Below are 27,653 nucleotides of genomic sequence, written 5' to 3'. Positions count from 1 at the left end.
TGATGATGGTGCGAAAGTGATACACATTCAGTAGAAACCCTACTTCAAATGTTAAATTTTGATCTTTTTCTTAGCTAGTGATATGCAGCATGATATTGTCCTTGATGCTTGGCCCCACAGCACCAATGTAATGTAAGTGTTCTGAGCCTTTTAAGGTAGGCGAGGCTAAGCTACGATGTAGGTTAGGTGGATTAAATACACTTTCCATTTACAATATTTTCAATTTATGATGGATTTATCAGACTATAAGCCCATTGTAAGTTAAGGAGCATTACATATTTATTATGTTTATTTATATTTTCTCCTGTATATACAAAATATTCCACCCTTAAGAAAAAGAAAATTGAAGAAGCAAAATCATAAGGGGTTGACTGGTGTTGTCCAGCCCCATGCACGTGCCTGGGGAGGAGCCAGCATAGGGTGGGAGCTGGAGACAACACAGTGCATTGGAAGCTTCAAACTCAAGAAAGAATAAAAGGGCTACAGTGGGTCAGAAAAGGATGAGAAATCACGTGGCTACAGCAGCAGGCACCTGGGCTGCAGCATAGGGGATGTGGGGCCTGAATTGAGGGAAAAGGTGGGAGGCCTTCTCCTCCAGGCCAGGGAAGCCATAGGCACCGGTGCAGTTTCCAGAAAGTGCGTGCGCAGTGAGAAGATGGGGGCCAAGGTCAGAGGCCCAGGAGCACTGTCCTTTGGGAGAAAGAAGAGCCCTTCAAGCTGAGGCTGAACAGAAAGGTGGCAGCAAGGAGCCAGGGCATCTGGAGAACTACGGAGGGCCTGGCAGCAGGGTCACACACTGCTGGGAGGGCACCACTACAAGGAGCCACTGATGACCTGTCTGGAGCCCTTCCATGGAGATAAGGCGGGAGCCAGACTGCGGTGGCGGAGCAGTGACTCCGGAGGGAAATAAGGTCAGCAGTGGAGGCAACCCTCAGAAGTCTGGCTGAGATGATGAGGAGCAGCAGATGGAAAAACACACCAAGTCCAGGGAGACATTTCATTAAACTTTTAAAATGCTCTTTTAAAGTTCCCAATCTGGTTTAGCCCCACCAAGGCAGAAAGAGGGGCCTCAGACCTTCCCCCCACACACACACCCGATGCTGGCAGCTGAGCCCCTCAGGTGGTCACTGGGGCTGAAGCATGGCTGCAGTGGCATGGGGAGGGGGGAGGGGGAGGCAGGATGCTGTCTGCTGACTGGTTCAGAGCTGCTGCTGGATGTGATGGGGAAAGAGAAAGCAAACTGACATTTAGTCGCTTTTATTCTAGTTTTTAACTTCTCTATGGAGAATACACCCTTTCTAGCCTGCCTGCACCAGACAGACAGCTCCTACCACCTGGCCCCTGTGCCACCAGTGGGGAGGGACAGGGTTGTCCCCAGGACCTGGGTGTGCATCTTGGCTCCTTCACATTCTAGCGGACTGGTCTAGACAAGCTCCTCACCTTCTTTGAGCCTCAGTGCCCTTTGGCTCACTGAACTTGAGGCTAATTCTTACCTGTCAGTGTTACTGTGAGGAGGGAGGGAGATAATAGGATAGCTCAAAGACCAGAGCACATGGTAACTACTTACTAAGTGTCCTTTCAGAGTAAGGAAACAGAGAAGATGTGGCTAGTGTTGCCCTGCCTCCGGACCCCAGAAGCTTGGCCCTGTGCAGATGCCTGGGGTGGATCCAAGCAGGGTAGACAGGGTGGTGGGTGGGGGTGAGTGTCCTTGCAGCGTGTCCAGCCAAATCTGAGGGGTGAGCGTCCACTCCTCAGGTTGGGCTGGACCCGCTGCAAGTCCTCTCACCCTGTGCTCAGCACAGTCGCTGTCTGTGTGCAAGGGCCTCCCCAGATCCCCAAAGGCCGGGCCTATGCTCAGCCCTTGCCCTCCCCACAGTCCTCAGGAAGCACCACTGCCTGGGCCACAGGGGGCAGTTGTCATGGGGATGCTGGGCCTGCTGAGCTGCCTCCTTAGCAACAGGACTTTCAGGTCAGTTACCATGGAAACAGCATCCACTCAGCCATCAGTAATGGGAAGCGGATTCCCTGCCCTTTCTGAGGACTTTCCTTTCTGCCATGTGGATGGGGCACCACGGCACTCCCTGAGCTGCCAGGAGCCCCCAGGGACTTGGCTTTTCCAATGGCAGATCACTGCTTCTCCCCTACTGGGCAAGGTCCCAGGGCTTACAGGGACCTTCTGCAGCCAGGGGTGGTAAAGGCTGTCATCTAAGGGTTTTACAAGGGTCTGGGGGCCAGGCCTAGCATCCTCCCCAGGGCAGTGGGGAGTGGGCAGCACTTCCTAACAAGGCCTGAATCCAGAGGATGCCCTCAGGTTCCCTAACCCATACAGAGCCCAAAGGCTGTGGCTCATTCTTGGCCACTCTGAAAGGCAACCCCCTGTCCTGGTCATGAAACCCCCAGCTCGGTCACCTTTTGTCCCCAACTGCCCTCTACCTTCTGAGGGCCCAACTGACCAGGCTAAGATGGTATATCCCTGTTTGGAACCAGCTGGAGCTCATGTGCACATTACTGCCCCCCTCCTCATTCTGGGAGCATCAGGGAGTCCCAGGGACTCTGGCAGCTGGGGTGGGAAGGCTCTCAGTCAGGGTCTCCCCCTCCACTAACTGACAAAGGATGCACACACATTCCCTCACCCTCCTCCTTACTCTCACCAGCCCATACACAGAGCACAGCTGCCTCCAGTGTCCGCAAGTGCTCTAGGGCAGTGGTCGCCAATCATTTGGACCTCATGGGCCACCAGGGGTCCGCAGACCACCAGTTTGCGACCACTGCTCTAGGGGACCTGTCCACTGCCCTCCACAGCCTTGCTCCTGAGCCCCCAGTATTCATTCCCCAATAACTTCATTCCCCCTCAATCCCTGGCCCCTAAAAGAAGGCAGCATCTATTGGATTTTTTTTTTATTTAAATAAAATATACAACACGGCACATTTACCGTTTTCTGTTTTAAAAGTGGAAGATTTGAAAATTGCTTGTGGGGATAGAAGGGCCGACTGACTGGACTTGGCTTCCCCAGCCTCCAGAGTGGCTGCACTGGGTCCGAGCTTTTATACATGTGTATGCGTGTGTAGAGGGTGGTGAGGCCTGCCCTGATCACAAGGGCGCGTCCTCACTCCGCATGCCACTGAACCCTCCACCCTCACTCCTGTCCCTTTCCTACCCCCTCCCTCGCCACTACCTCCAGGACTACTGTGGGTTTAGATTAAGTGAGCCTTCCTCAGGGGGCGTGGGTGTGTGCAGAACTCGGATTGAGGCCTCTGTTTAAATTTTTCCAGCTCTGAGAACTCCCTGGGTCTGAGGGGACTTCTCCTGCCCAGTAATGACCAAGGCCAGGCGGCTCCTTGTCTCTCCCTAAGACCCAGAATCCTCACCTCCTCCTGTCCTGGAAAACGGCCTCCCCCTGCCTGTGGCCCATCACTGGAGATATTGGCCTGTCCCACAGCCCAGGACAAAGCCTGATCTGGTCAGCATTTAGCTGGCAGCATGGAGGAGAGCTCTTGGCGCATGGATCAGTCTTCCTTACTATTCAGGTCTTGGTAGCAAACCCGCTCCTACCCTGTAGGAAGGAGGCAGACCCCTGAGGTTGGCTCTGGTAGAATCTTGTTGGAAGGGAGGATTGTGCCTAAGGAGCTTCTGTAATCTGAGCTCCTAGTTCACAATGACTCTCACTCTGAACCTGCTTCTGGCTCCTAGTTGCCTGCAGAATCAGGGCCAATCCCCTTAGCCTGGCGTCCATGGTCTTCCCTCTGACCGCTTGGCTTCAGGATCTCCTCCCAAAGCCCCCAGCTCCACACTGTACATCTACCTTCATCATATCCCCACCGAGCACTCCATCCCACCTGCCTTTCTACTTCCTCACTTCCCTTCCCTTCCCCTCCCCTCCCTCTCACTTTCTAACTCTTCCCACATCTCAGGCCTGGCTCAAGCCTGCCCCTGGCCACACACCTTCCTTAGGCCCTTCCGGAAGCCCCGCCGCCTCCTATGCCCTGAGATCCTAAGTCCTGGAGCCCTCAGCCAAAGCCCCCTGGGCTCTCGCCACAGCTGCTGGAGCAATGGGCTGGGTGAGGGGAGGCAGAAGAAACATGACTTACTGAGCACCTGCTACGGCATGTGCCAGGTACAGGCTGGGCATTTCACATATACTGCTGTTCTCATCCTGTCCTCATACTTGTAAGATGGCACCATAATTATTCCCGTTTTACATTTGAGGTAACAGACTCAGGAAGGTCAGATAATTTGCCCAAGATCACACAGCTAAGGCAGGGCTGGAACTCAAACCAGGTCTGGTGCCTCTATAATCTGGCCTCTCCCGCTGCACCACGCTTGAAGACTAGCTCAGCCTTTCTCAACAGTTGTTAATGGAAGGAACCTAGGCTTTGGCCTCAGGCAGGCATGAATCAGAATCTCAAATCAGTCCCAGGTCTGTCACTCCCAGCAACATGATTCTGGAAAAGGTACCCCAAACTCAGTTTTCTCATCTGAAGTACCTACCTCATGGTCTTTGTGAAATGGAAGGAGTTAATGTGTGTAAAGTGCTGAACCAGTGCTTGGCACAGAGCAGACTCAACCAGAAGTACCCTCACCTCCCACTGTCCCAACAGGGAACTGAGGGCCACAGAGAGGACAGGATGTGCTTGAGGACCTACAGGAGGCACAGTTCAGGGTCCTCTGCTTCCATGTGGTGAGAGGTCAGGTTGGGATTGGATATGAAACCAGAGATGGGGAGACAGGGGACCTGCTGAGAGGTCTTGGGGTCCTCTTCCCTGAGGACTGGAAAGAATACTCCCCCAGACCTTCCGATTCCCAGCCTGTGGACGACGGTGGGCTGCTGGGTGTAAGGTGACCTGGGTGTCCCGGCAACATTGGGTTAAACTAGATTGCTCACATGTGAGTGGCTATCTACATGGCTCTACAGAGCGCTACATAGCTTATACATATACACATATTACATACATATACAGATCTTGCTAGGTTTGCAGTAAAAAAATGCAAAATTCTCAGGACCCTGGCCCCACTTTGTTCCAAGGACTCAGGAGACTGAGGCTCCCCAGGAAAACCACCAAGGGCAGCCCCTAGAAGACTCCCCGCAGAGTGAGGCACCAAGTTCACTGCTGAGGGGCTGGTGGTGGCTGGTGTCCTAAAACAAATACAATGACAGGTCTGCTCTAGGCACCCCAAACATAGGTAGCCCCCACCCCCCAACCTTGCTCTGGCTTTTGCATTTGAGCCTTGCCTAACCCGCCCCCCCTCCCTACTGCTGAGTATTAAAATAGTCTATAAAAGCAAGTGACCAAAAATCTATAGCTCTAAGAATACCTGGTTATTTTCTGCTGTCTTGTTTTTCTGATGTGAGTTTTTTAAAATGATCATTATTACTGTTATTGGTATATCTCCTAAATCACAGTTAAACCTGAAGGAAGAAAGAAGAGAGGAAAAAGAGGAAGGGGCCCCAGCTCATAGATTGGATGGCAGTTTGGATCGCACTGGCTCAGCCCTGGCCCCAGGTTCCCTCTGGGAAGCAGCAGTCAGAGGGGGGCCCCCAGAAGAGGCGGCTCTTGCCCCAAACAAACAAAGAGGGGGTGGCAAAGAACCTGAGGATGTCTTCTGAGGCAGAGTGACATGCTGGCCTGAGGCGGCACCATAGGGCCTCCCAGGGGGACCAAGGCCCCCACTGCAACCCCCAGCTCTGGGGAAGATCGGGAAGGCAGCCACAGACTCCCCAGAAGAGTGTGGGGAGGCTCTGTGGAGGGTCTGTGCCCCATCCTGGGGTAGGGCCGGCTGAGAGGCTGAGATGAGCTTGAGGTCCTGGGTGAGGCGGCCTGGGGTGAGAGGTGGTGTGCCCCAGCGCTGAGGAACCTGGAGTGGTGGGGGGCTGGATACAGGTGGCAGGAGCAAGGAACCATGGGAGCCAGAGGCCCGGGGTGGAGCATTTGGAAAAGTTCTTGCGGGGCCTGGGCTGTGGCCAGGGGGGCTGAGACCTCTTCGGGGGGTAAAGGCTCTAGGAGAAGCCTCCCCAGAGGCTCCTGCCATGGATTGCTGCTCAGGCTGCCGTGGAGGTGTCTCTGGCGTACTTGGTGGGCCAGCAGCCAGACCTGGGGACAACTCCCCAGGAGGCTGGCCAAGCTGCCCTGGACTAGAGGATGGGGACCTGGAGGAAGGTGGGGGTGGCAGGAAATGTTCCAGGAGGCCCAGGCTGCCCTGGGACCCTGGTAGTGAAGGTAGTGGCTGGTTAGCCTGTGGGGAGTGGGTGCCTGGCTGTAGCGGGGTGAGCAGGGGTGAGTCAGATGAGGACAGGGAGCCGCCCAGTGCTTTGTGGAAGAGGCCAAATCCGGCCATGGTGGTGGAAGCTGTGTTGGCGGATAGTGTGGGAGCAGGAGAAGAGCCACAGACCCCGGGAAGTGGCGAAGAGCTGGACGAAGACAGGAGAGGACTCAGTCCGGCAGGGGCGGAGAATCCAGCCAACTGTTGAATGTGGAAGGAGGAGGAAGATGGCGTATCCAACTGGGATGGGCTGCTGGTGGGTGAGGCAGAGCCCAGCGCAGAAGGGATGAGAGACTGCAGCCGCTTCAGATGCCTGGGTGTCTGCCCGGGCCCGAGGCTGCTGAGCTTGGGGCCCGGGGGAGGGCGGAAGATGGCAGCGGGCAGCCGTGGGTGGTGGGTGAGGGCTATGGCCACAGAAGTGGTGGCGGCAGCAGCTTGCAGCGGTGCCTGGATCAGCGGGGTCCAGATGACAGGCGTGGCAGTCGGGGTGGCGGAGGCGGCAGCCTGGACGCGATGCGCACAGTGAGCCATCTCGCGGTCGTGCTGCACAATCTGCTGGATGATCTCATTCTCCTGGTAGTTGAAGACACCTGAGTTGAGGTCATGCTGGACTTTGTGGAGGAGGATGGAGTTCTTCTTGCCTGGGCCACAGAAGGAGAGCAGGGGCTCAGGGCAGAGGATGGGGGAGCCCGGTCCACCTCCCTTCCACCCTCTTGCCCAGTCGCCTCACCAATGCGGTCCAGGCGGTCCAGCGCCACGGTCTCGAAGGCCCGCCGCATCATGGGGTACTCCTCCAGCACCTCATTGAAGTTGTCCACACTCAGCGAGTACAGGCGGCAGTAGGTGTCGGCCCGCACGCTGGCTGTGCGCCTGCCCCGTGTCAGCAGGCAGATCTCTGCTGGGACAGCAGAAGTCAGGGTGGCCTCCTAAGGGCCTCCACCCAACCCTGACCTGTATGCTTGACAGATACATTTATAAGTCCCCCACTCCAGGCCACCTTTTCCATCTCTGGGACTATCCCCCTATGCTGGGCTCACAGACACCTACCTCCAGGCAGTGGCCATGAAGGGCCTGAAATGGTTTTCTCGGTCTCTCCAGCCCATTCCCCTGTCTCCCCAGGGTCTCCTGGCCACTCACCTCCAAAGTAGGAGCCATCTGCCAGCTTGGTCTCCTTGTTGCCCTTGGTGAGCACGCTGACCACGCCGTGCTGGATAAAGTACATCTTCTTGCCGATGGTGCCTTCTCGGATGATGTAGTCGCCCGGCTGGAAGACCTCGAAGCGCAGCTTAGTCAGCATGGATGTCACGAAGTTGGGGTCTGCGTTGGCGAACAGTGGCATGGAGGCCACCAGCTTCCGGCAGTTAAAGTTGATGATCTCCTGCTCCCCAGAAAGAATGGATTGGAAAAGAGGGAGGAGATGAGCAGAGTCACCAGGCAGAAAGGCATGGATCCCTTTCTGCCTCGCCGCCACCCAGCTCACCTCTCGCAGCGGCTCGCTGAGCTCGCCCAGGATGCTCTCCTCGTCGAACATCTTGCCCTGGTAGCGGTGCTCGTAGTAGTCATGGATGCGCTGCCGAGTGTCGGGCGGGAGCTTGTGGAAGGACATGTACTGCTCCACCTGCTTGTACTAAGTCCAGGGACAGAGAGAGAGGCTGTCACCTCTTGGCCAGCCAGCCCCACTGCCCTGGCTGGCACCACCTGACCTAGGCCTGCTGCTGGCCAGAGTTGCACTGATGCTGTGGGCGCAGTTGGATGACCTTGGCTCCTTAAGCTTGAGGTCCTCGGTGTGGGTGTGGTCACACTGTGCCCCAAACAATGGCCCTGACTGCCAGCAGCTGGGGTGGAGGAGGAGCTCCATCCCAGTGACCGGTCTTCAACGTGTTCAGCACTATGGAGATGGCCAGGGACAAGGACTGTCCAAAGCCCGGTTACAAGAGGCCAACTGACCAGGAAGTCAATGAAGTTTCCTCTAAATATTGGTCCCTCTGTGTTACACTGTGGACCAGAGAGGCCTCGCTGATTGGGAAGGAGCGCCTTCCCACCAGTGGGAACATCAGCAGGACTGGGCTGCAATGGGCTACAAGGGCTGAAGACTGAAGCCAGCCCACATGTGGCACGTCACATATCCCAACATGGCCGGGACTGAGACTAAGTCACTTTGTTGAAGAGCAACTACAGCCCAGGGGAGGGGCCTGGTACAGCAGGGACCTTAAAAGTGTTTGGGATAGAGATTGTTGAACCTGCGCATCCTGTGGGGCTGCTCCAACCCACCTGGACTGTGGGTGGGAAGTGGGGATCCTCAGGAGCATGGCTAGGGACCAGAGGCACTGATTGGGCAAGAACAGATTTTCCCACAATGGAATGCAAGGGAAGTCCCTGTGCCCAAGGAATAGTCATAATAGGCAGCCTGCTCTCATATATCAGTTCTCCAAAGAGGTCGGGACATAGTGCTGCTGCAGAGATGCTGACGGGCACCTGGGGGCTGGGAGATGACCTTTCTTAACATTCTTCCAGCCAACCTGGCCTCTGTCTGCTCTAAGTTGTACCCAGCTATAGGAAACAGTGACTTTCTGGCTGGCTATGGGGATAGGGGCAGCCAGAAAAGAGCTGTATTTTTTTAGAATTCCCCTTACATAGAGAAGCAGTTGGGGTGGGAGGCAGGGTCTGGAGGCAGGACAAAAGTTAGAAGGTTGTTAAAGTGGTCCAGGTGAGAGAGAGTAGTGAGGACAGAGTGGGGGGTAATATGTTTAAGAGAGATTTATGGGTGAATTATACATTAAAGAGCTACTAGCTAAAGGATGAAATGAAGGCAACTCTCAAATGAAAAGCCACAAACAGCTTGACTCTGCTGGACAGTAGGCCCTGGTGCTTTTTTAAACTATCCCTAATGGTGGTCCCAGACTGAGCCTCCATTCTGCTCACACACCGAGCCTCAACCCCGCTCACACGCTGGGCTCGACCCCGCTCACAGGCTGGGCCCTGACCTTGCTCACAGGCTGGGCCCTGATGCTGGGCTACACTGATCTCTCACCTGGGCCTTGAAGCACTAGCCTTGATAACCTGACTCCACTCTCCTGCCCCTCTCTTGCCCCCTCACTCCTAACCCAGAACCTTTTGTTCTAATCAGGTTGATTTCTTTACCACCCATCTACACACCTTTGCTCATGTTCATCATGATCACTGGCCTAGCATTCTCTTCTACTTCCTCCTTCCGCTGCCTTCCCAAAATGACCTTCCCACCCTGCTCTGGCTCTTCAGGCTCTCTCGGGCTTTCCTCTTTGTGTCATGGGAACTGGGCTGCCATCTCTCTGTCACCCCATCAGGCACCTGAGGCAGACAAGCAGGCAGTTCATAAATACATACTGAGCCCTACTATGTGCTGGACACTGGGGATACATGGGGACTGGCCTACCCTCATGGAGCCATGGCCTGCATAGGGAAGGTGGATATTAAACAATTGGCTACATATAATTAATTAAATAATGACAGAAGTGCGAAATGTATTGAAGGAGAATTTGAGGGTGTCACTGGGTCACATGATGGGTGGAGGCTGACTGGGGCATGGAAGGCTTCACCAAGCAGGTGACATTTAGGCTGAGATGTGGAGAAAGGGTCAGGTGAAAAGAGAGAGGAGAGTTCCAGCTTGAATCTGTGCCAGGCCCCGAGGCAGGGAGGCACATGCAGGGAGGCTGGCAAGGCTGGCACGTAGAGGGCTATGGAGCCCATGGCGTGTTCTGAGCATGAGAAGGCGGGGAGCGCTTACATGCCAGGCTGAGAAAACACACTCTGCATCTTGGAGTAACAGGAAGCTCTAAGCAGTGATATGAGCAGATTTATGTTTTAAATGCCAATGCCATCTGCCATCTGGAGAATAAAGTAGAAGGGACAGAGGGGAGCCCACTTGGCTAATAAATATTGAATGGCTTACTCTGTAGGGTCACTCCTCACAAATGCCATGACATAACCCTTGGTATTGTCCCCATTTTACAGACAAGCAAATGGGACCTAGAGATGTGATGCTACAGGCCCATGTTCAGTGGAGAGCTTGTCAATGGGAAAGCTGGGCTTAGAACCCAGGCAGCCTCTTACTCCAGCACAGCCACTTGCTCAGGAAGCTGCTGTGTGATCCAGGCGGACGCCAGCTGGATGATGGGAATGAAGGGAGGCATTCATGACTAAGAGACACCAAGGATGGCTCCTAATTTCTGGCCTGGGCATCTGTGCTACTGTGTCCATTAACAGGATGGGCAAGAGTAGAGGTTTGGAGCAGAGAAGGCAAGGGAGACTGTTCTCATTTTAGATGCGATGAGGTGGAGGTGTCCAGGGAGGCATCAAGTAGACAGTGCGGGGTGAGGAAAGAGGTGGGGACTGATTATATCATTTGGAGCCTGCTGCATAGAGACGGACATGGAGCATGGGGGTGGGGTGGTAAACCAGTAGCACCCAGGAAGACAGGAGAGACAGAAAAGCAGAGAATTGAGCCCAAACCACCAGGGACACAATGTATAAAGACTGAAAAGACAAGTAGCCAAGGAGAGCAAGGAGGACTGGCCTGTGAGGAGGAGGAAAACCCAGAGTGTGCGGTCACGGTCATCAAGTGTAAACCCAGGGGCAGTGGTAACTGTCATGTGGAATGAATGCCCAGGGCTCTGCCCAAGATGTGGACCCAAAAGGTGTTAGCCACACAGAGGGCACTGCACACTCAGTCACTGGTCTGAGATACGGATTCAGTGCCCGTAAACAATGCGGAATTTCTGTATATTTTAGAAAAATATAAAAAAGAAAGAAAAAGAGACTGCAACAGAAAAGACAGCAGCTGAAGCCAGATGATGGTGGCAGGCTGGGCACCCACTGGGGATCTGGTGGGAACCCACTGGCTGGAGCCTGTGCTGCCTATGGACCAGCTGGCTGCCCTGAGATAGCCCAAACTGGACCCAGCTTTCTGCCCTACCTTCTCCTGGTACTGGCGTCGGGAGGAGTCCAGGGACTGGATGAGGGCAGTGGCGTGGCCGATGAACATGGCGTAGCAGGTGGCGCCCACAATCATGCTGAGCATGGTGAGCCACACGTCGGACATGCCCACAGGCGCCTGCCGTCCGTATCCGATGCACAGCATGTGGCTCATGGCCTTGAACAGGGCATAGGAATACTGCTTTCCCCAGGAGCTGTTCTGTAGATAGGTACACAGACACAGGGTGGAGTGGTAGTGAAGGCTCACACCACTGAGAGAGCAGCACCTAGAAAAGTCCCCACCACCTCCCATCCCTCAACTCTTTTCCAGCTGCGGAGCCCAGGGCTCCCACCTTGCCAGTGGCTGAAAGCCTTGGAGAAGGGCAAGGAGAACCACAATGGTAACCTATGTGACTGAGTGAACTCCTCACTTAGGCCTTTCTCCTGCAGTGGGGGACCAGGACTAGCTGGGAAGCCCAGCAGATGGACAGGAGCAGTGTAGCCCCCACCTGACTCTCAGCCCCCACAGAGCAGCTGGGCCTCTCGGGCAGCAAAAGACTTCAGGCTGAGCCCCCCTGCTGTCCTCTGCTTACTAAAATAGCTCCATCCTCTTACCCCAAACTACTACCAAGTAAAGCCCATTTCCCCACTGACCTCAATTATAAAACAGATATGCTTCCCCTAGGGGGACAGACTCTCAGATTGAGCCAAAAAACACTGTCCTCATTTTGGGTGAGCAAAATCTAAAGTGCTGCTGAGCTGACTCCCTTCCTGCATGAACCCTGTCTGCATCTGCCCAGGACTGTGGCCACCAGTTATCCTCCCCCAACAAAAGGTGGGTTACCCGGAACAGACAATACTTGGGGTGGGAGGAGGGAGAGAAGCAACTGGCTATTTTTGTCTCCAAAGCTAGTTGGTGTCTCAAGGAAGCCTCAGTGTGGGAACACTGGGCTCAGAAGAGCCATCTCCTGAACTTTGTACACGTGTGGACTTGTCACCCTCACATGGAGGAAACTATCCCAGATGAGGGGGCCCCAGATGAACCCCAGTGCCGGCCACCTCCTCAATGCCTCTCTGCTCACACAATGAATATGTTGGCAATGATGTGGAACCCACCCTACTGCATGACCCACAGAACCCCTGGCCGGAGCCTCAAGCACTTCCGGGGTCACCAGGCTGTTCTCAGCACCTGAAGGCAGGCACAGGAGCTGCACACCATGTTCAAGGTCACTGAGACCATACTGGACAGAGCTGAGCTGGTATGGTGCTCAGTCCAAACCTGGGTGGGAGGTCTGGGTGTGTGGGGGGTGGGGTGGGCAGGGGGAAGGGCTGATCTCCAGAAGTGGAGGGGGGCCTGGGCACTGGGGGAACAGGAGGGACCCCCATCTGCCTTCAGTCAGAAATTCCAGCCTTATTGTTCAGCCCCTAGGAACTCAGAAATTCAATCCATATAGCTGATTCATTTACACTTAGCTCATCAAAAGGCTGTTTTCTAAAGGCCTATTTGATACTGAAAGATGCTCTGGGTCTCTTTCACCTCTTTCAAAGCCAGCTTCTTCTACTCAGGGGGCCTGGAAATCTGCCTACAGACCAAACCAAACCGACAGGTCCCCCTGGACCTGTAAGCATGGGGTTCCCGGACACAGAAAGAGGCTCACAGGTCCAGGGGGCCCTCCATCCCTCCTGGAGCCCACCCTGTCCATGGGGGCATGGGGACTCTGCCCCATGGCTTCCCTAGCCTCAATTTCAACTTCTCTCAACCACCCACAGGTTTGGAAGGGATCAGGCTCAATCTGGTCTGTCCTCCCCACTCAGGATACCACCTATGATCAGGATGTATGTGTGTACGTGGGGTGGGGATGAGGGAATGACAGGAATAGGGGGACAGTCCAGTTCTGAAGCTGGAGCAGAAAATAGCCAGTGTGTGTGATCTGGGAGTCTGTGCCTGCTACCAACAGTGTCCCTCACAGGGTTCTCTTTGCTGGGGCGTGGCTTTTAAAGGTGGATCCGCGAAGTAGGAAGTTAGACTTGAGTGGCTGGGGCGGGGCCTGCTCTAGGGTCCTGATCAGGATCGGGACCAGCATTGCCTTCAGACAGCCTCTCTATGGGCGGCCAGAAGCCAGCAGACCACCCAGGAAGATTTGGAGCCAGCTGGTTCTTGGCACATGCTCAGAGAAAACGACAGGACAATACAACCTCACTAGGGTCCTGAATTAATTATAATGAAATTTGTATTTCGGTTTTGACCTTGCCCCCATGGGTTTTTCTGTATGTATTATGGGTAAGGGCATGCCCAGAAAAAAGGCAGTTTCTGTCAATCATGCCTGAATGCAAGTGAAAGTCTCCACCCAGAAAATCCGTCTTTTAAACCCAGGAGTTGGGGGCCATTATCTCTTGCACTTGTGCTCTACCTTCAAGGAGCAGGCCCATGCCATTCCCTTTCTCCTTCCCTTCCCCCACAGGCACATGTCTCCCAAACTCTAAAGGACCCCACGAGGCTTGCAACTAGGGGAGGAATGGGCAGCTGCAGCTCATCCCGGGCTAACCCCTAAACCTGTCTCCAAGGCCCCCTATTCTGACTTCCCAGTGCAGCCCAGCCATTTTACCCATCTCTCTCTCTCTCTCTCTCTCTCTCTCTCTCTCTCTCTCTCTCTCTCTCTCTCTTTCTTCAGTGGCCCACTCCTAGTTTAGAATGTATCTTCAATAAACCCCATTTTGCTTTACTTTGATTTTCGTTCACCTTAAAATCTTTTCTGTGTCGACGAAAAGAACGGAGGTCCCAGTCGGTAACCCCAATTGGTAACAGGTCTGCCTCTGGCAAAAAGGCAGGAGGGCAGGAGCCACCAGCCCAGCTCTGCCACACCTGACAGAATCTGAGGAGCCCAGGTCTTAGTCTCCCTGGGTGAAATCAGCTCCAAATAGCCAGGCTCCCAGCTGCAGTGAGGCTGTGAGAAGGCAAAGGTAGCAGCGTGCGGCCAGGAGCTCTGTGACAGACCTGTACTGGGTAAAGCCATGTGCCGTGGGTGCTAGGCTGGCACCTCAGGGTCTTACATGTTGGAACTCAGGAGTTTCAAGTTGTGAACCTGCTCTGCCTGTCAGTGCCTCATCAGCCCCCTCTGTCCTCACCAGGGCCCGGCTGGGTGCTCACCACCATGTTGTTGATGGACACCCAGCAGTCGTCAGGGAAGTCCTGCAGCATGGGGACCAGGAACTGCAGGCAGCCATCCCAGTGGCACAGCAGGAGCATCATGCCGATGAGGTTCACGATGCGTACCACGGCGCTGGCCAGGTCGTAGGTCATGTGGAAGATCTGTCCGCAGAGGTAAGTGACCAGGTGAGTGACCAGAAGAGAGGAACACCCCACCCAGTCAGATCCTGCAGCTTCGAGTGGCACTGCTCTGCACACACATGGTAGGGTGCCCAGTTCAGTTCAGGTCAGGCTATGGCTAGAGTGGAAAGGCGTCAGGCCAGGCCCTGAAAGAAGCAGATTGCAGGCTGCAGGGCCCCAGAGGGATCTGTGCAGGTATGTGTGTGTGTGTGGCAGAGGCTCCCATGGGAAGTCCAGCCAACCAGGATCTCTCACCTTTCAAAGTGGCTTCTCCAACCCTGGGGATTTGCCTATCGGTCAAACCAAACAGCCTGGGAGGAGAAGAAAGGGTGTCTGGCGTTCCCAGACCTGGAGAGAAGGGGGGCGCCTGGAGCCCCATATAGCCCTGAAGTGGGTAGAGAAATCACTTTATCAGCTTGTCTAGGCCATGAAACAACAGGGAGAAGAGCCAGCCAGCCTGACGCTCCTCAGGGGACCACAGCCTGTAGTCAGGACAGGGGCATGGTATTTCCCTAAATCAGTCACCAGACTCTTAGGACTCCCCCAGGGCCAGTGGGTTCTGCCTAAGGCAGCCATGGAACTGCAACGAAACAGCTGGGATACACAGGCTCCAAGTTCACACAGACTTTGATCCCAGGCCCTCTTCCTACCCAATTTCCAGCTGTGCAACCCTCAGAAAATCTCTGAACCTTTTTGATCATGTTTCCTCATCTAGAAAATGGCGATAAAAATTCTTAACTGTGTGGGTTGTCTAAAGAATTAAATTATACATATAAAATGCTTAGTATTAGGTGTAGAAGTGTTCAATAAATTGAGAACCATTATTAATAATTAATCTTCATGATTAGTTAATAGTTATTAGTAGTAACGCTCTCCTATACAGGTTAATAAAGTACAGCACTCACAACCCCAGCCCCCTGCCACCTGTCCATCTCTACCCCTGTGACTCCAAAGGAGAGGTTGAACTATGGCTGGGCAGGGCCACGGGTGGGCACATCCCAGTATCCACACCCCACTTCCCTCCTCCCAGTGCTGCCTCTTGGTCCAGTTTCAGCAGGAAGTACCAGTGAGGGGATGGAGAGATGGACAGGAAGTCTAGAGGGAGTTCTCTAGAAGTTCTGCCTTGCCTCTAGCCTTACAGACTTTGGAGTATGACCTCATTCTTAGTTCTGGTCCCTCCATACTATTCTCAAGCAGAGCAACCTTCCTAGAGAGGGATTTTGAGACAAAATTACTGACTTTTCAAATGCCTATAAATTTAAGAACTAGTTTAGCCCGTTTCAAGATAGGGAAACTGAGGCTCAAAGAAACAAACCCTAGATATTTCTTTTTTAAAAAATATATAGTTTATTGATTTTTTTACAGAGAGGAAGGTGAGAGGGATAGAGAGTTAGAAACATCGATGAGAGAGAAACATCGATCAGCTGCCTCCTGCACAGCCCCTACTGGGATGTGCCCGCAACCAAAGTACATGCCCTTGACCAGAATCGAACCTGGGACCCTTCAGTCCTCAGGCCAACGCTCTATCCACTGAGCCAAACTGGTTAGGGCAACCCTAGATATTTCTACCCCTGTCTAGTGATCTTCTAACTGCAGCCTTGTAGCTGGTGGCAGGATATTCTGATACTAGTGACCTCAGTTTCTCCTTCTGAAATGTGGGTTTAACCTGGGGTCTAGGTTTTGAACAACCAAAGGGCACACCCTTCTGTGGCCCCATTAGTAGCAGGACTCTGGATGCAGATATGCTGTGAAGTCTTCAGGATGAAATGGACCTTGGAAAGGTTCATGGAGAATGGAACCTCCAACTTGTCCCATTACTCTCCACGGCCCAGTGACAAAGGGACAATAACATCACAGTCATCATCTCACTTAAACTCACAACAAACTTTGCTGAACATATTGTTAATTGTCTACATTTTACATCAAGGCTCAGAGAAGCAAAGGACTTGCTCACGGTTATAGTGGCAGTGGCAGTAGAGGCAGATCTGAACTAGCGCTGCCTGCAGATTGTCATATTGGCCCGGTGACAAAAAAGGTGGTTATTTGGCAGATAAAACAATTTAAACCCAAAGTGACTGGGTTATGTGGCCAGTTTTACAGCAAGCTGGATCCAGGGCCAGGTGGGACTCCTCGGCGTCTGGCCCCAATCAACCCAGTGCTCTGTGCCCTGCAGCCTAGCCCCACTGGGGCACAGGAACTAGCCCCAACATTGTCAGTGGGCCAGGTCCTGGCTAAGCTGACACATTTCAGTGTAAGGGGTGGTGGACACTAGAGACCAGGCAGGACAGTTTGGGATGGCAACCAGGGCTCAGTAGGGACTGGGGCCTGCCTGTGTCTGGGATGCAGAATATACCCAAGTAAGACACTGGTGTCTCTGGCCAACCCTCTGCCGCTGGCCATGCCCCAGGCTTGGATCCTAAACCCCTGAGGCTTCCTCTGCCTCTCATCTCAATCTCACAGCAGTTCCTGAGTACTAGCACCAAGCTCTGGCCCTGTGGGAAGTCTCCACTTCCGCCTCTTTAGCACTCAGGTGAACACAATAGTTCTATGACTTTGGGCAAGTCGTTAGCCTTTCAAATTCTTTGTTGACCAGAATGTCACCAGCTCCCCCAAGTGACATGGGACAACCATGAGGAGGGCCAGTGACATGGGATCATCCAGCCTCAGAGATGACCAGCACCTGCCCTCACTTCCTACCACACTTCAGCCTCCCCTCAACTAAGAGAAGCTAGCTATCTGCCCACCACTTCTCAGGTTTGCTGGAGAAATTGATGTGGCTAAGAAAGTGCTCTGTACCCTGGACACATACATAGGTAGGATCATTATTATTGACTAGAGGCCTGGTGCACAAAAATTTGTGCACTCGGGGGGGTCCCTCAGCCTGGCCTGTGCCCTCTCACAGTCTGGGACCCCTCAGGGGATGTCCACCTGCTGGCTTAGGCCCGCTCCCCGGGGCATCGGGCCTAAGCTGGCAGTCAGACATCCCTCTGGCAGCCCAGGAGCCCTCGGGGGATGTCCACTTGCCAGCAGGGAGCAGACCTAAGCTGCAGTCGGACATCCTTAGCGCTGCTGAGGAGGCAGGAGAGGCTCCCGCCATCACTGCTGTGCTGGCAGCCGTCAGCCTGGCTTGTGGCTGAGCAGAGCTCCCCCTGTGGGAGCGCACTGACCACCAGGGGGCATCTCCTGCATTGAGCGTCTGCACCCTGGTGGTCAGTGTGTGTCATAGTGACTAGTCATTCCCAGTCATTCTGCTGTTAGGGTCATTTTGCATATTACCCTTTTATTATATGCCTGGTGCATGGGTGGGGACTGGCTGGTTTTCCCTGAAGGGTGTCCCGGATCAGGGTGGGGGTCCCGCTGGGGTGCCTGGCTACCCTGGGTAAGGGGCTGAGGACCCTTTTCAGGTTGGCCACAGCCCCTTCAGGGTGGGGGTCCCTGCTGAGGTGCCTGGCCAGTCTGGGTGAGGGGCTGATGGCTGTTTGCAGGCTGGTCAAGCCCCCTAGCAGGGACCCTCACCCCTCGAGGGTGTGGCCAGCTGGGTGAGGGGCTGATGGCTGTTTGCAGGCTGGCCACAGCCCCTTCAGGGTGGGGGGTCCCCACTGGGGTGCCTGGCCAGCCTGGGTGAGGGGCTGATGGCTGTTTGCAGTCTGGCCACGGCCCCCAGCCACCCAAGCTCCCAGTGGAGGCTAGCTGGAAGCAGGTATCTGGGATTTTTTTTTAGCTTCTATAATTGAAACTTTGTTGCTTTTAGCAGAGGCCATAGCCAGACAGGGCAGGCAGGAAGCTTGGCTTCTTCTATTGCCGGGGCAACCAAGCCTCCTGCTTGCTCCAGCTCCATGGCCGCCGACCGCCATCTTGGTTGGGTTAATTTGCATATAGTCGCTCTGATTGGCTGGTGGGCGTGGCTTGGGGTGTAGCGAAGGTGCGGTCAATTTGCATGTTTCTCTTTTATTAGATTAGATTTTCTTCATTTCCGAGCTGGACTGAATGTTTGTCACCCCAAAATTTTTATGATGAAGCCCTAATCCCCAATCAGATAGTATTAGGAGGTGGGGCCTTTGAGAGGTGATTTGACCATGAGGTTGGAGCCCCCATGAATGGGATTAGTGCCCTCAAGGAGGATACATGACAGAGATGATCTATAAACCAAAAGCAGGCTCTCACCAGAACCCAACCATGCTGGCACCCTGATCTCATCCTTCCAGCTTCCAGAACTGTGAGAAAGACCCCCCCATACTGTGATATTTGGTTAAGACCCCCACTCTGTGATATTTTTCTAGAAGAGTCTGAATTGGATAGGAGCTAAAGGAAGTCTTGGATCACTTTTAGTAAGTGTCTCAGATGACTACTGCCCACAGTAACTGTTGTTTATTTTTGTTTGTTTGTTTTGTGAACCACTCTAATACTCTGTGTCTCAAGGTTGGCAGGTTTTTATGCAATGTCTTCTTTTCTTTTTGTATTACCTATGTTTTTCTTTTCTTTGTAACTAATTATCTTCCAAGATCATGTCCTTGTCTAATTTTGCCTTTATTGTGATCTCAGCAATGAATATGGTAAAGCACGTGGTAGGGTCTCAGGAACTGAGAAGTGTTCAGTGTGAAGGTGATGATGGGATGATGGGGATCAGGGCCATCACAGTGTAGACAGTGACATTTAAAAAGGCCCTGCTCTGTGCAGGTACAGCTCACAGGGAATCTGCCTTTGCCTTTGCTGGAAAAAAGAAGCTGCCCTTTTCTGCCAGAAGTCACAGACTAGTTTACCCAACAGAGGGCATGTTGGAGTGGCGCCTTGTTTTGGGCTGAAGGAGGATGTAGATGCTGGGAGGTGGGAGGTTAGGAGGGGAGATGATGGGCATTTGGGTGGCAGGGAGGTGTACTGTGGATAGCTATCAGACACTACACAGCCAAAGACACCAACATGGAAAAGTCTGAGGTTCCTGCAAAGAGTTGGTGGGGGGCATCCATTCAGGCTAAGAGAGTACCCCAGATAGTGAGGCCCCAGGTGTGGTTGCTGTGAGCAAGGCTGGTTGTTGCTGGGAGAGGTTGCCAAACACTGTGGGCTAGGGCCACAGGCCACCTGCAAGACTGCTGCTCTGTGCAAATATTTGTCTTGCTCTTTATACCTTATTACAGTCTCCTTTTATGATATTGGTTCTGACTATGGGGGTTGAGTACCTTCATTTCTAGGTCCCCGCAAACCTTGCTGGGTGAGCAGCCTGGGAAGCCCACTGTCTATGCCCCAGATGGCACTTAGGGGAAGCTCCGCTCCCACTCCCTCTGCAGTGTCTCGACCACAGTACAAAGGCAGAGTGACGACTCCACTTGGGGCAAATGCCTTCTCTGCTCTGAGCCTCAGTTTCCTCATCTGTGTCAATAACTGCCAGCTCCTGGGCTGTCTTGGGGTCAGGAGAGATGATGCCCACAGCTGGCACACAGGAGGTACTCAGCACATGTTTCCTTTCCTCCCCTCTCTTTCCCAGCCCTCAAAACAGAGAGTTGATTTCTCAGTCCAGGGGAGAGACCGAAAACTGCAGTTTCCACCATGCCTCCTCTGAGGGCCTGGGTAAGTTCCCTCCCTGGGGCTTGTTTTCTCTGCAGGAAAGAACAAACTTCTCCTGGTGTCTCAGGAACAAGCAGCCACATGGAGGACAGCACTCCAGGCCTGAGGGAGTGGCTGCTCCAAGTATATCCCAGGCACAGCGGTGTCATGCTGAGTCCCTACCAGGGCCCATAGAGAGGGCCAGGACCACCCCTCCGTGTCATCCCAAACCCTCGATTCTGAGAGAGATGGAGAAATCAAGGCCCACACGGGGAGGAGGCTCATTAGGGGTCACACAGCTACCAGGGCCTGGCCTCCTGCCTCCAGCCCTCCTCCCACTGCTCTAAGTTGCCAAAGGAAGGAAGAGGCTTCTGGGATGGGTTACTGGGGTCCTGGGCCCTTTAGATGAACATTCAAAGGGGCAGAGACCAGGGTTTCTAACAATAGCCTCAGTGCCTATAACAAGCTCACACCTCAGAGGGAGGAAGAGGCTTGGCTGGGAGGGAGGATGCTGACCTAGATCGCCTGGGATGGAAGCAGGAGGTGTCATCCTCCGAGATGGCAGCCTACACCTGCCAAGACCTTCCACGTACCCTGACTCCCAACACCTGCCACTAATGCTCAGGAACTCTCTGACTGGGGGGCTGGGCTGGGCTAGAGAAGACAACTAAAGCCGGGGGTCAGGAGTCCAACATCTCCGGAGCTTCACCAGGGGGCCTCAGGCAAGCTTTTCCCTCACCATGGGAGGCTCACTCCCCGGTCCCCCCTGAAGTCATAACAATGTCCTCAGGATCAGCTAAGGTGATCTCACCAAGGGAGGCTGGCGTAGGGACTAAGCCCCAGCCTTTGAGAACATCAGAATATAACTGACAGTTGGGAAACTGAGGTCCAAAGAAGGAAAGAGATTCACAAAGGGAGTTGGAGGAGATAGGGCAGAGTTTTCCATATTCCCTACTCCTGCTTCCAGCCAAGCTGAGACTAAGAGAAACCCAGGGGCTGGAGCAGGCCATTAAGAATTGGATATAGGGTTCCTGGGGCTAGCTTGGAAACCCCAATCCAATCCAAGGGGTCTAGTGGTAGTTCTTGGCTGGGCAGTGTGCCTGGCAGAAACCACACAAAGTAATTTACTCCCCAGCTGGTAGGCAAAATAAGAGTGCTGTGTGGAGGGGTCGGGAGCCATCCATCTGGTCTCCAGGGATCTCCCTTCCTGCCCACGAGACTGGGTAGTGATGTCCAGTTTAGAGCCCGAATCTGAGGTCTTTTAGGAACTCTGACTACCCTAGGGAAACTCCAGGGCCAGAGCCTGCTGGACTAGTTCTGGATCACCCAGAGGGCAGTCAGTCCCAAGGGGCAATGGGGACAGAAGCCCTGCCCTGAGCTCCTAGGATGTACAGTGTGGAAGACGCACTTATATCCTGTCTCAGGGCCCACCCTGCCCAGCCACGGGCAGCTCTGCCCACTCCCCCAAATACCACAACCCCAGGGCCTGGGCCTAGGGGGAACAAGGCTAGCCACCAGGGACTGGGGCCTGGAGTCATGAGCTGATGCCAGAGAAGGAAACAGCAGCCACTTCTCTGCATTCGATGAAGGTCTAGCAGTGAGTCCAAGATAAACAGAGGTTGGGGTTTCTCAGGGACTGAGTGAGCCAATATGGTCCTGCGTTCTACTTGGGACAGAAACCGAGACAAGCCTCTCAGGGTGTTCCAGTAACTACCCCTCCATCCTTCCTCTGCAGCCTCTCGGAGTGGCCCTACCACCCCAACACCTTCGCCATAGCCACTGGCCCTTCTCAGTCCTGAGCTCAGGCCCACATGCCAACCTCCCCCTGCACCTAGATGTCCCCCAGCTATTTCAGACCCAACCTGTCACATGGAAATCCTCCACCCACACCTTTCAACTTGCTCTGCTGCCTACCTTCCTAATCCCAGTGGAAAGCTGTCCCTAACAAAGGGAACAACAGAATCAAAGTCAACCTCCTTTCGGGTCACCTGAGAAAACAGGAGCCACATGAACCTGGTCAGGAGGTCTAGGTCAATAACCCTGCCAGTGGGGCAGCTGACCCTCTGATCCTCCATTTCCTCACCTGACAAATCAGGGTAATAAACACTGCCCTGTTTGACTAACCAGCTGAGAACCAGTGAAATAATGGATAAAAAGTATTTGAAAAAAAGAAATGCCCTGGAGAAGTACTAAGATAACTGGTAGGGAAGAGCCTTTATTTTATTATTATGATGATGTTAATCCTCAGGTGAGGATATGTTTTTATTGATTTGAGAGAGAAACATCAATCGGCTGCCTGCCACAGGCATCTGGACTGAAGATTAAACCTACCACCTAATATGTGCCCTAATCAGGAATCGAACCCACAACCTTTTTGGTGTATGGGACGATGCACCAACCAAATGACCTAACCAGCCAGGGTGAGAGCCTTTATTAAATGATTCTTGGCACCAGGCTTCACATAAAGGGTTTTACAAACATCATTTCATTTAATCCGCACAATAATCCAAAGAGGAAGGTACTGCTTATACCCACTTTGCAGATAAGAGACTGAGGATCAAAGAGGCAAGATGGCACCAAGGTCACACAGGTAGGCAGTGTGGAGCCAGCATTTTAACTCAAGTCTCCACTGTGTCATTCTAGTTCCAAAGCCCTCGAGCATTGCACTGCACCAGGCAGGGACTGCATATTGCTGGGAAGCAAAAACACTAAGTGGGTTCTCATCTAGCTCTGCCAGGTATCTGCTGCATGGCCGTGGGCAAGTCACTGCCGCTTCTCTGTCAGTAGAAAGAATGCAAATTTTCGAAGCAAAAGAGAATTTCTGCATGGAGTGATTCCGATAGACTGGTGTAGGCACTTCTGTGGCACAGGTGCTCATGACACCTCTGACTTCAATCTGCCAGTGCCCAGCCATCAGCATGGGTGCTCCTGGCTGGGTAATTGCTTCCTGTCCTGTGCCTGGGAACTTCATATCCTGTACCTGGGAAATATCCTAGTCGAGCTGAGTCCTGGAGAACAGGAGAGCAACAGCAGCAGTGAGCTGAGGAAGGAAACGCATGTCTGCAGAAGCTACAGGACCCCGGAGTGGGATGTCCCAAAAAGCACTTCGCCCCAACCCCAGTACCTCCAGGCTGGCCTGCCTGCTGCTGCTGCCAAGAGATGCAACTTGGGTGGTGGCAGACACAGACCGAAGCACCTGGCAAGGTCATCTGTTATTTCAAACCCCAGCTGGTAGTCCCCTCTCTTTCCTCCATCCCAGACAACTGCATTCAGCTCATAGAGTAGTCAATTTTGTTCAGAGTGGTGTTGGCTTACCTGTTTTTTCTTACGAGTTATTATTTAGTTTCTGTAGTCTGTGCTCCACCCTGAGGCCTAAGGATCCTTTACACATTTTTGTGCATACACAACTCTAGACTCCTGGTTCTTTCACTCTCTAGAGCAGGGATGGGGAACCATTTTTTCTGCCAAGGACCATTTGGATATTTATAACATCATTCCCAGGCCATACAAAATTATCAGCTTAAAAATTAGCCTGCTTAAAAAAAGTAGCCTGCTATATTTAATTAGTCAAACATTTAATTAACTCACCACTAATGCCTTGGCAGGGCCAGACCAATTGATTTTGCGGTCCTTATACAGCCCACGGGCCGGACGGTCCCCGCTCCTGCTTTAGAGCCAGGCTGCTGGAAACTACTTTGCCTGCTGCTAGCACTAAGGGTGGGAAGGCCTCTGAACCAATGGTTGGCAGGTAAGGGGATATAAAAATTCCAACACCTCTGCCCTGGCTGGTGTTTCTCCGTGGTTAGAGCATTGGCCTGCACACTGAAGGGTTGTGGGTTTGATTCCCAGTCAAAGGCACGTGCCTGGGTTGCAGGTTCGATCCCTAGCCCCTGACATTCCCGGTCAGGGCACATGCAGGGAGGCAGCCAATAGATGTGCCTCTCACACCTCTCTCTCTCTCTCTCTCTCTCTCTCTCTCTCTCTCTCTCTCTCTCTCTCTCTCCCCTTCCCTCCCTCCTTCCTTCCCTCCCCCATCCACTTTCTCTAAAAAAAAAAAAAAAAAATCAATGGAGCCCCAGCTGGTTTTGCTCAATGGGTAGAGTGTCAGCCCACAGACTGAAGGGTCCCAGGTTCAATTCTGGTCAAGGGCATGTACCTTGATTGCAGGCTCGATCCCCAGCCCTGGTTGGGGGCACATGCAGGAGGCAACCAATCAATGTGTCTCTCTCACATCGATGTTTCTCTCTCTCCCCCTCCCTTCCACTCTCTCTAAAAGTCAATGGAAAAATATCCTTGGGTGAGGATTAACAAGAACAAAACCAATGAAACAAATATCCTTGGGTGAGGATTAATAACAACAACAAAATTCTAACACATCTGAGGCATGGTATACACTATCCTAAAAGGTCCCCATGGGTTGGGGTCCAAGTAACCCTCCATGGTATGTACCCTTGCTTAGCTTCCTTCCTTCCTTTCCCTTTCTCTCTTCCCCAATCCCTTACTATATCTTCCTGGAAACACTTCCCCCTAAAAAAATCACTTTCATGCAAATCCTTATCTCAGGGTCTGCTCCAGAAGGACCCAACCTAAAATAGTTGCCAACAAAATCTGCACAAAAACCCAGATTCCTGCTTCTCATGATAAATCTGTAGATCTAGCAACCCAAGGCCATTCCCATTCGGCAACAAGTGGCTAGAGCTAGACAGAAGACATTCTCCAGTTTTCCCAAGTCTACTACATTCCTTAATGCCTTCCAACTTGCCCATTTCACCATTCACATTCCCTGTCTGGTCCCTATAGGATTACGAGTTTGACACCTGTACAATATAGTGCAGTGGTTACCAGTGCATGCTCGAGTCTAGGTTCACTAGTTACTGGTTCTGTAACCTTAATAAATCCCTTAATCTTTCTGTCTCTCAGTTTCCTCATTAAACATGGTACCTGCGTGTACCTATATGGTACCCTCTATGGATGTTAAAGACTTAAATGGGATACTGCCTATAAAGTGATTTGCCCAGTATCTAGCACACGATATTCAAGAAATTACTAGTATTTGTCCCCCTGCAGCAGGTGTGTCTGCTATAATCTGACAGCCCACATCCAACTATCTTGAGATTACCTTCTGGCCCCTCAGTCCCCCTGGGGGAAAACACCCTTCCCTCAAGAGATCTAAGTCTGAGCACTCACCTCTTCCCACTGGTGAATGTATCTAATGAGGCGGGAGAGACGCAGGAGGCGCAGGAGGCTGAGGATCTTGGTAAAGCGGACGATGCGCAGGGCCCGGGCTGTCTTGTAGACCTCTGAGTCGATGCGTGTCTCCACAATGAGGAAGATGTAGTCCACAGGGATGGAGGAGATGAAATCCACCACAAACCAGCTTTTGAGGTACTTCATCTTAATCCGCTGTGGGTCCAGGATGATCTCTGTGTTGTCTTCCACCACAATACCTGTGCGGAAGTTGAGGACCAAGTCGATGAGGAAGAATGTGTCTGACACCACATTGAAGACAATCCAGGGGGTGGTGTTCTCATCCTTGAAGAAGGTGATGCCCACAGGGATGATGATCAGGTTCCCCACCATCAGCAGCAACATGGTCAGGTCCCAGTAGAATCTGCCCAGAGACAAAGGGGTCAGTTGCCAGAAGGAGGAAGAGAATGAGTCACAGACTGAGAGAGAAATTCTGAGGGAGAGCAAGTATAGGAGAGAAGTCTTGGGAGGTTCTACGGCACTGCGGGAGGTAGACTATGGGAGCCAGGGCAAGACGTGGACACTGGCAGGGAAAGAGGCTCCTCTTTCACTAAAGATACCTTTTGCCTGCCCCTCCAGGAGCTCCCTGACGACAGGCCTCCTACCTGCATCACCTTCCCCAAGTAAGAGGCTAAAAAGCAAAACAAACAACAGTATCAGAGCGAAGTGCAGGGCTGTTTTAGTGGTAGGAACAATTCACCCAGAACTACCCTGGGCTCAGGCCAGGCTGCTCCATCCTCCCTGAGGGGCAGCTGACACTGAGACAGGCTAGCAGACAAACATGCCCCAGACTGTGACCAGAGAGCAGGGAAGGCCCAGGCTCCAGTCCCAGCTTTGTCACCAATGCTGTGTGACATCAGGCACATGCCCTCCCTGCTCTGGGCCTCAGTTTCCCCAATGTGCAGTGAGGGGTAGAACCTCAACACTCAGTCCTAAAATTCTGATCTGGCTTCTGGGAGCACCCTTTAACCTATATCATAGCATCAGAAAATGCCAGGCCATCAGAGGTTTTCATTCTAACATGGGATTGGGGAGGATAGTTATATCTTCAAAAACAGGAAGTGTTAATGGGGCAATTTCAGATACCAATGAATTACCACTCAATGCAATGGAGTGAGACAGACGGGGCTTACTGGCATCATTTCTGATAAGCCCTCAAAGCAACTCTAAGTGCTTCCTGAGAGAGGGAGGCAAAGCCTCTGAGAGGTTAAGCAATGTGAGGAGGTAAGAGCCACTCTCAGGCCTCCCACCTGGCCTGGCAGGGGTCCCTCTGGAGTGTGCAGACAGCACAGACAGGCACTGACTGGGCAGCGGTCGCCAACCTTTCAGACCTCATAGACCACCAGTGGTCAGTGCACCACCGGTTGGTGACCGCTGGTCTAGAAGGTATGACCAATCATCCTGGGACCCGGCCCAAGTACCAGCCACCCAGGACTGGCCTTAAGACAAAGCACTTGCACTGCAGGGCTGTTTTCTTCTGTTACTAATTTAGGCAGTTACACAATAACAGATAAAGATGTTAATCTTTATTAATTAATTAATAAAGAAATAAGAACACATACCTTGGTGTGGGGTTGGGGGAACGAGAAGAGGTACCAAAGAACTTATATATATACTTATATGCATAGCCCATGGACACAGGCAATAGGATAGGGTAGTGAAGACCTGGGAGGTGGGGGTGGCTAGCTGATTTGGCTCAGTGGATAGAGTGTCAGCCTGTGGACTGAAGGGCCTCAGGTTCAATTCCCGTCAAGGGTACATGCCCGGGTTGCAGACTCAATCCCCAGTAGGGGGTGTGCAGGAAGCAGCTGATCAATGATTCTCTCTCATCATTGATCTTTCTATCTTTCCCTCTCCCTTCCTCTCTGGAATCAATGAAAATATATTTTAAAAAATTTAATCTTATACTGCAGGGAAGCCAGGAGGATGTGAGAGACAAGCATGCAAGCTTTCTCCAAGTCTTCAGAGGATTCCACCACAACTCTGCATGAAGAGTTCTAGGTTTGGAAAAAAAATTACTTCCCAGCAAACTGTTTCCTTTACCAGACTCAAAACAGTGCTATGAGTCAAGGAGAGGGCAAGGCCTGCTTCACAGAAGGTGGGCAGACAGCTGTCCTACATCTCACAGCTCAGGGAAGGGCAGCTTCCGGAGAGACCGCCTCTGACAGCTCCTTTGAAAGCCAAGCCCTTCAGGGTCTCAAGATAGGACCTCTAGTCAGAGACTCACTCGGCTAGTGCTTCTCATTCTAAGACTAATGGCAAGAGGTCAACTTCAGCTCCTTCTCTGCTCCAAAACCCACCAGCCTTTTTCTAGCCCCGACCTGCCTATGC

At 52.8% G+C, this 27,653-nt stretch overlaps 1 protein-coding gene across 1 annotated transcript in view; it reads right to left on the bottom strand.

Annotated features, from left to right (window-relative positions):
• Positions 1-5,452: 5,452 nt before the first annotated feature.
• Positions 5,453-27,653, bottom strand: part of HCN4 (hyperpolarization activated cyclic nucleotide gated potassium channel 4) — a gene marked incomplete at both ends in the record, with an annotated part of 48,284 nt that continues 26,083 nt past the window's right edge. The window contains 7 exons of the mRNA XM_081101955.1: positions 5,453-6,900; positions 6,990-7,154; positions 7,397-7,637; positions 7,740-7,886; positions 11,211-11,429; positions 14,358-14,519; positions 25,263-25,686. Coding sequence (XP_080958081.1) covers positions 5,453-6,900; positions 6,990-7,154; positions 7,397-7,637; positions 7,740-7,886; positions 11,211-11,429; positions 14,358-14,519; positions 25,263-25,686 — 2,806 coding nt within the window. The remainder of the gene's footprint in view (positions 6,901-6,989; positions 7,155-7,396; positions 7,638-7,739; positions 7,887-11,210; positions 11,430-14,357; positions 14,520-25,262; positions 25,687-27,653) is intronic.

This window comes from Myotis nattereri (genome assembly GCF_964212035.1).
Source record: "Myotis nattereri genome assembly, chromosome: 1".
Taxonomy (NCBI): Eukaryota; Metazoa; Chordata; class Mammalia; order Chiroptera; family Vespertilionidae; genus Myotis; species Myotis nattereri.
This window is presented reverse-complemented; position numbering and strand designations above follow the sequence as displayed.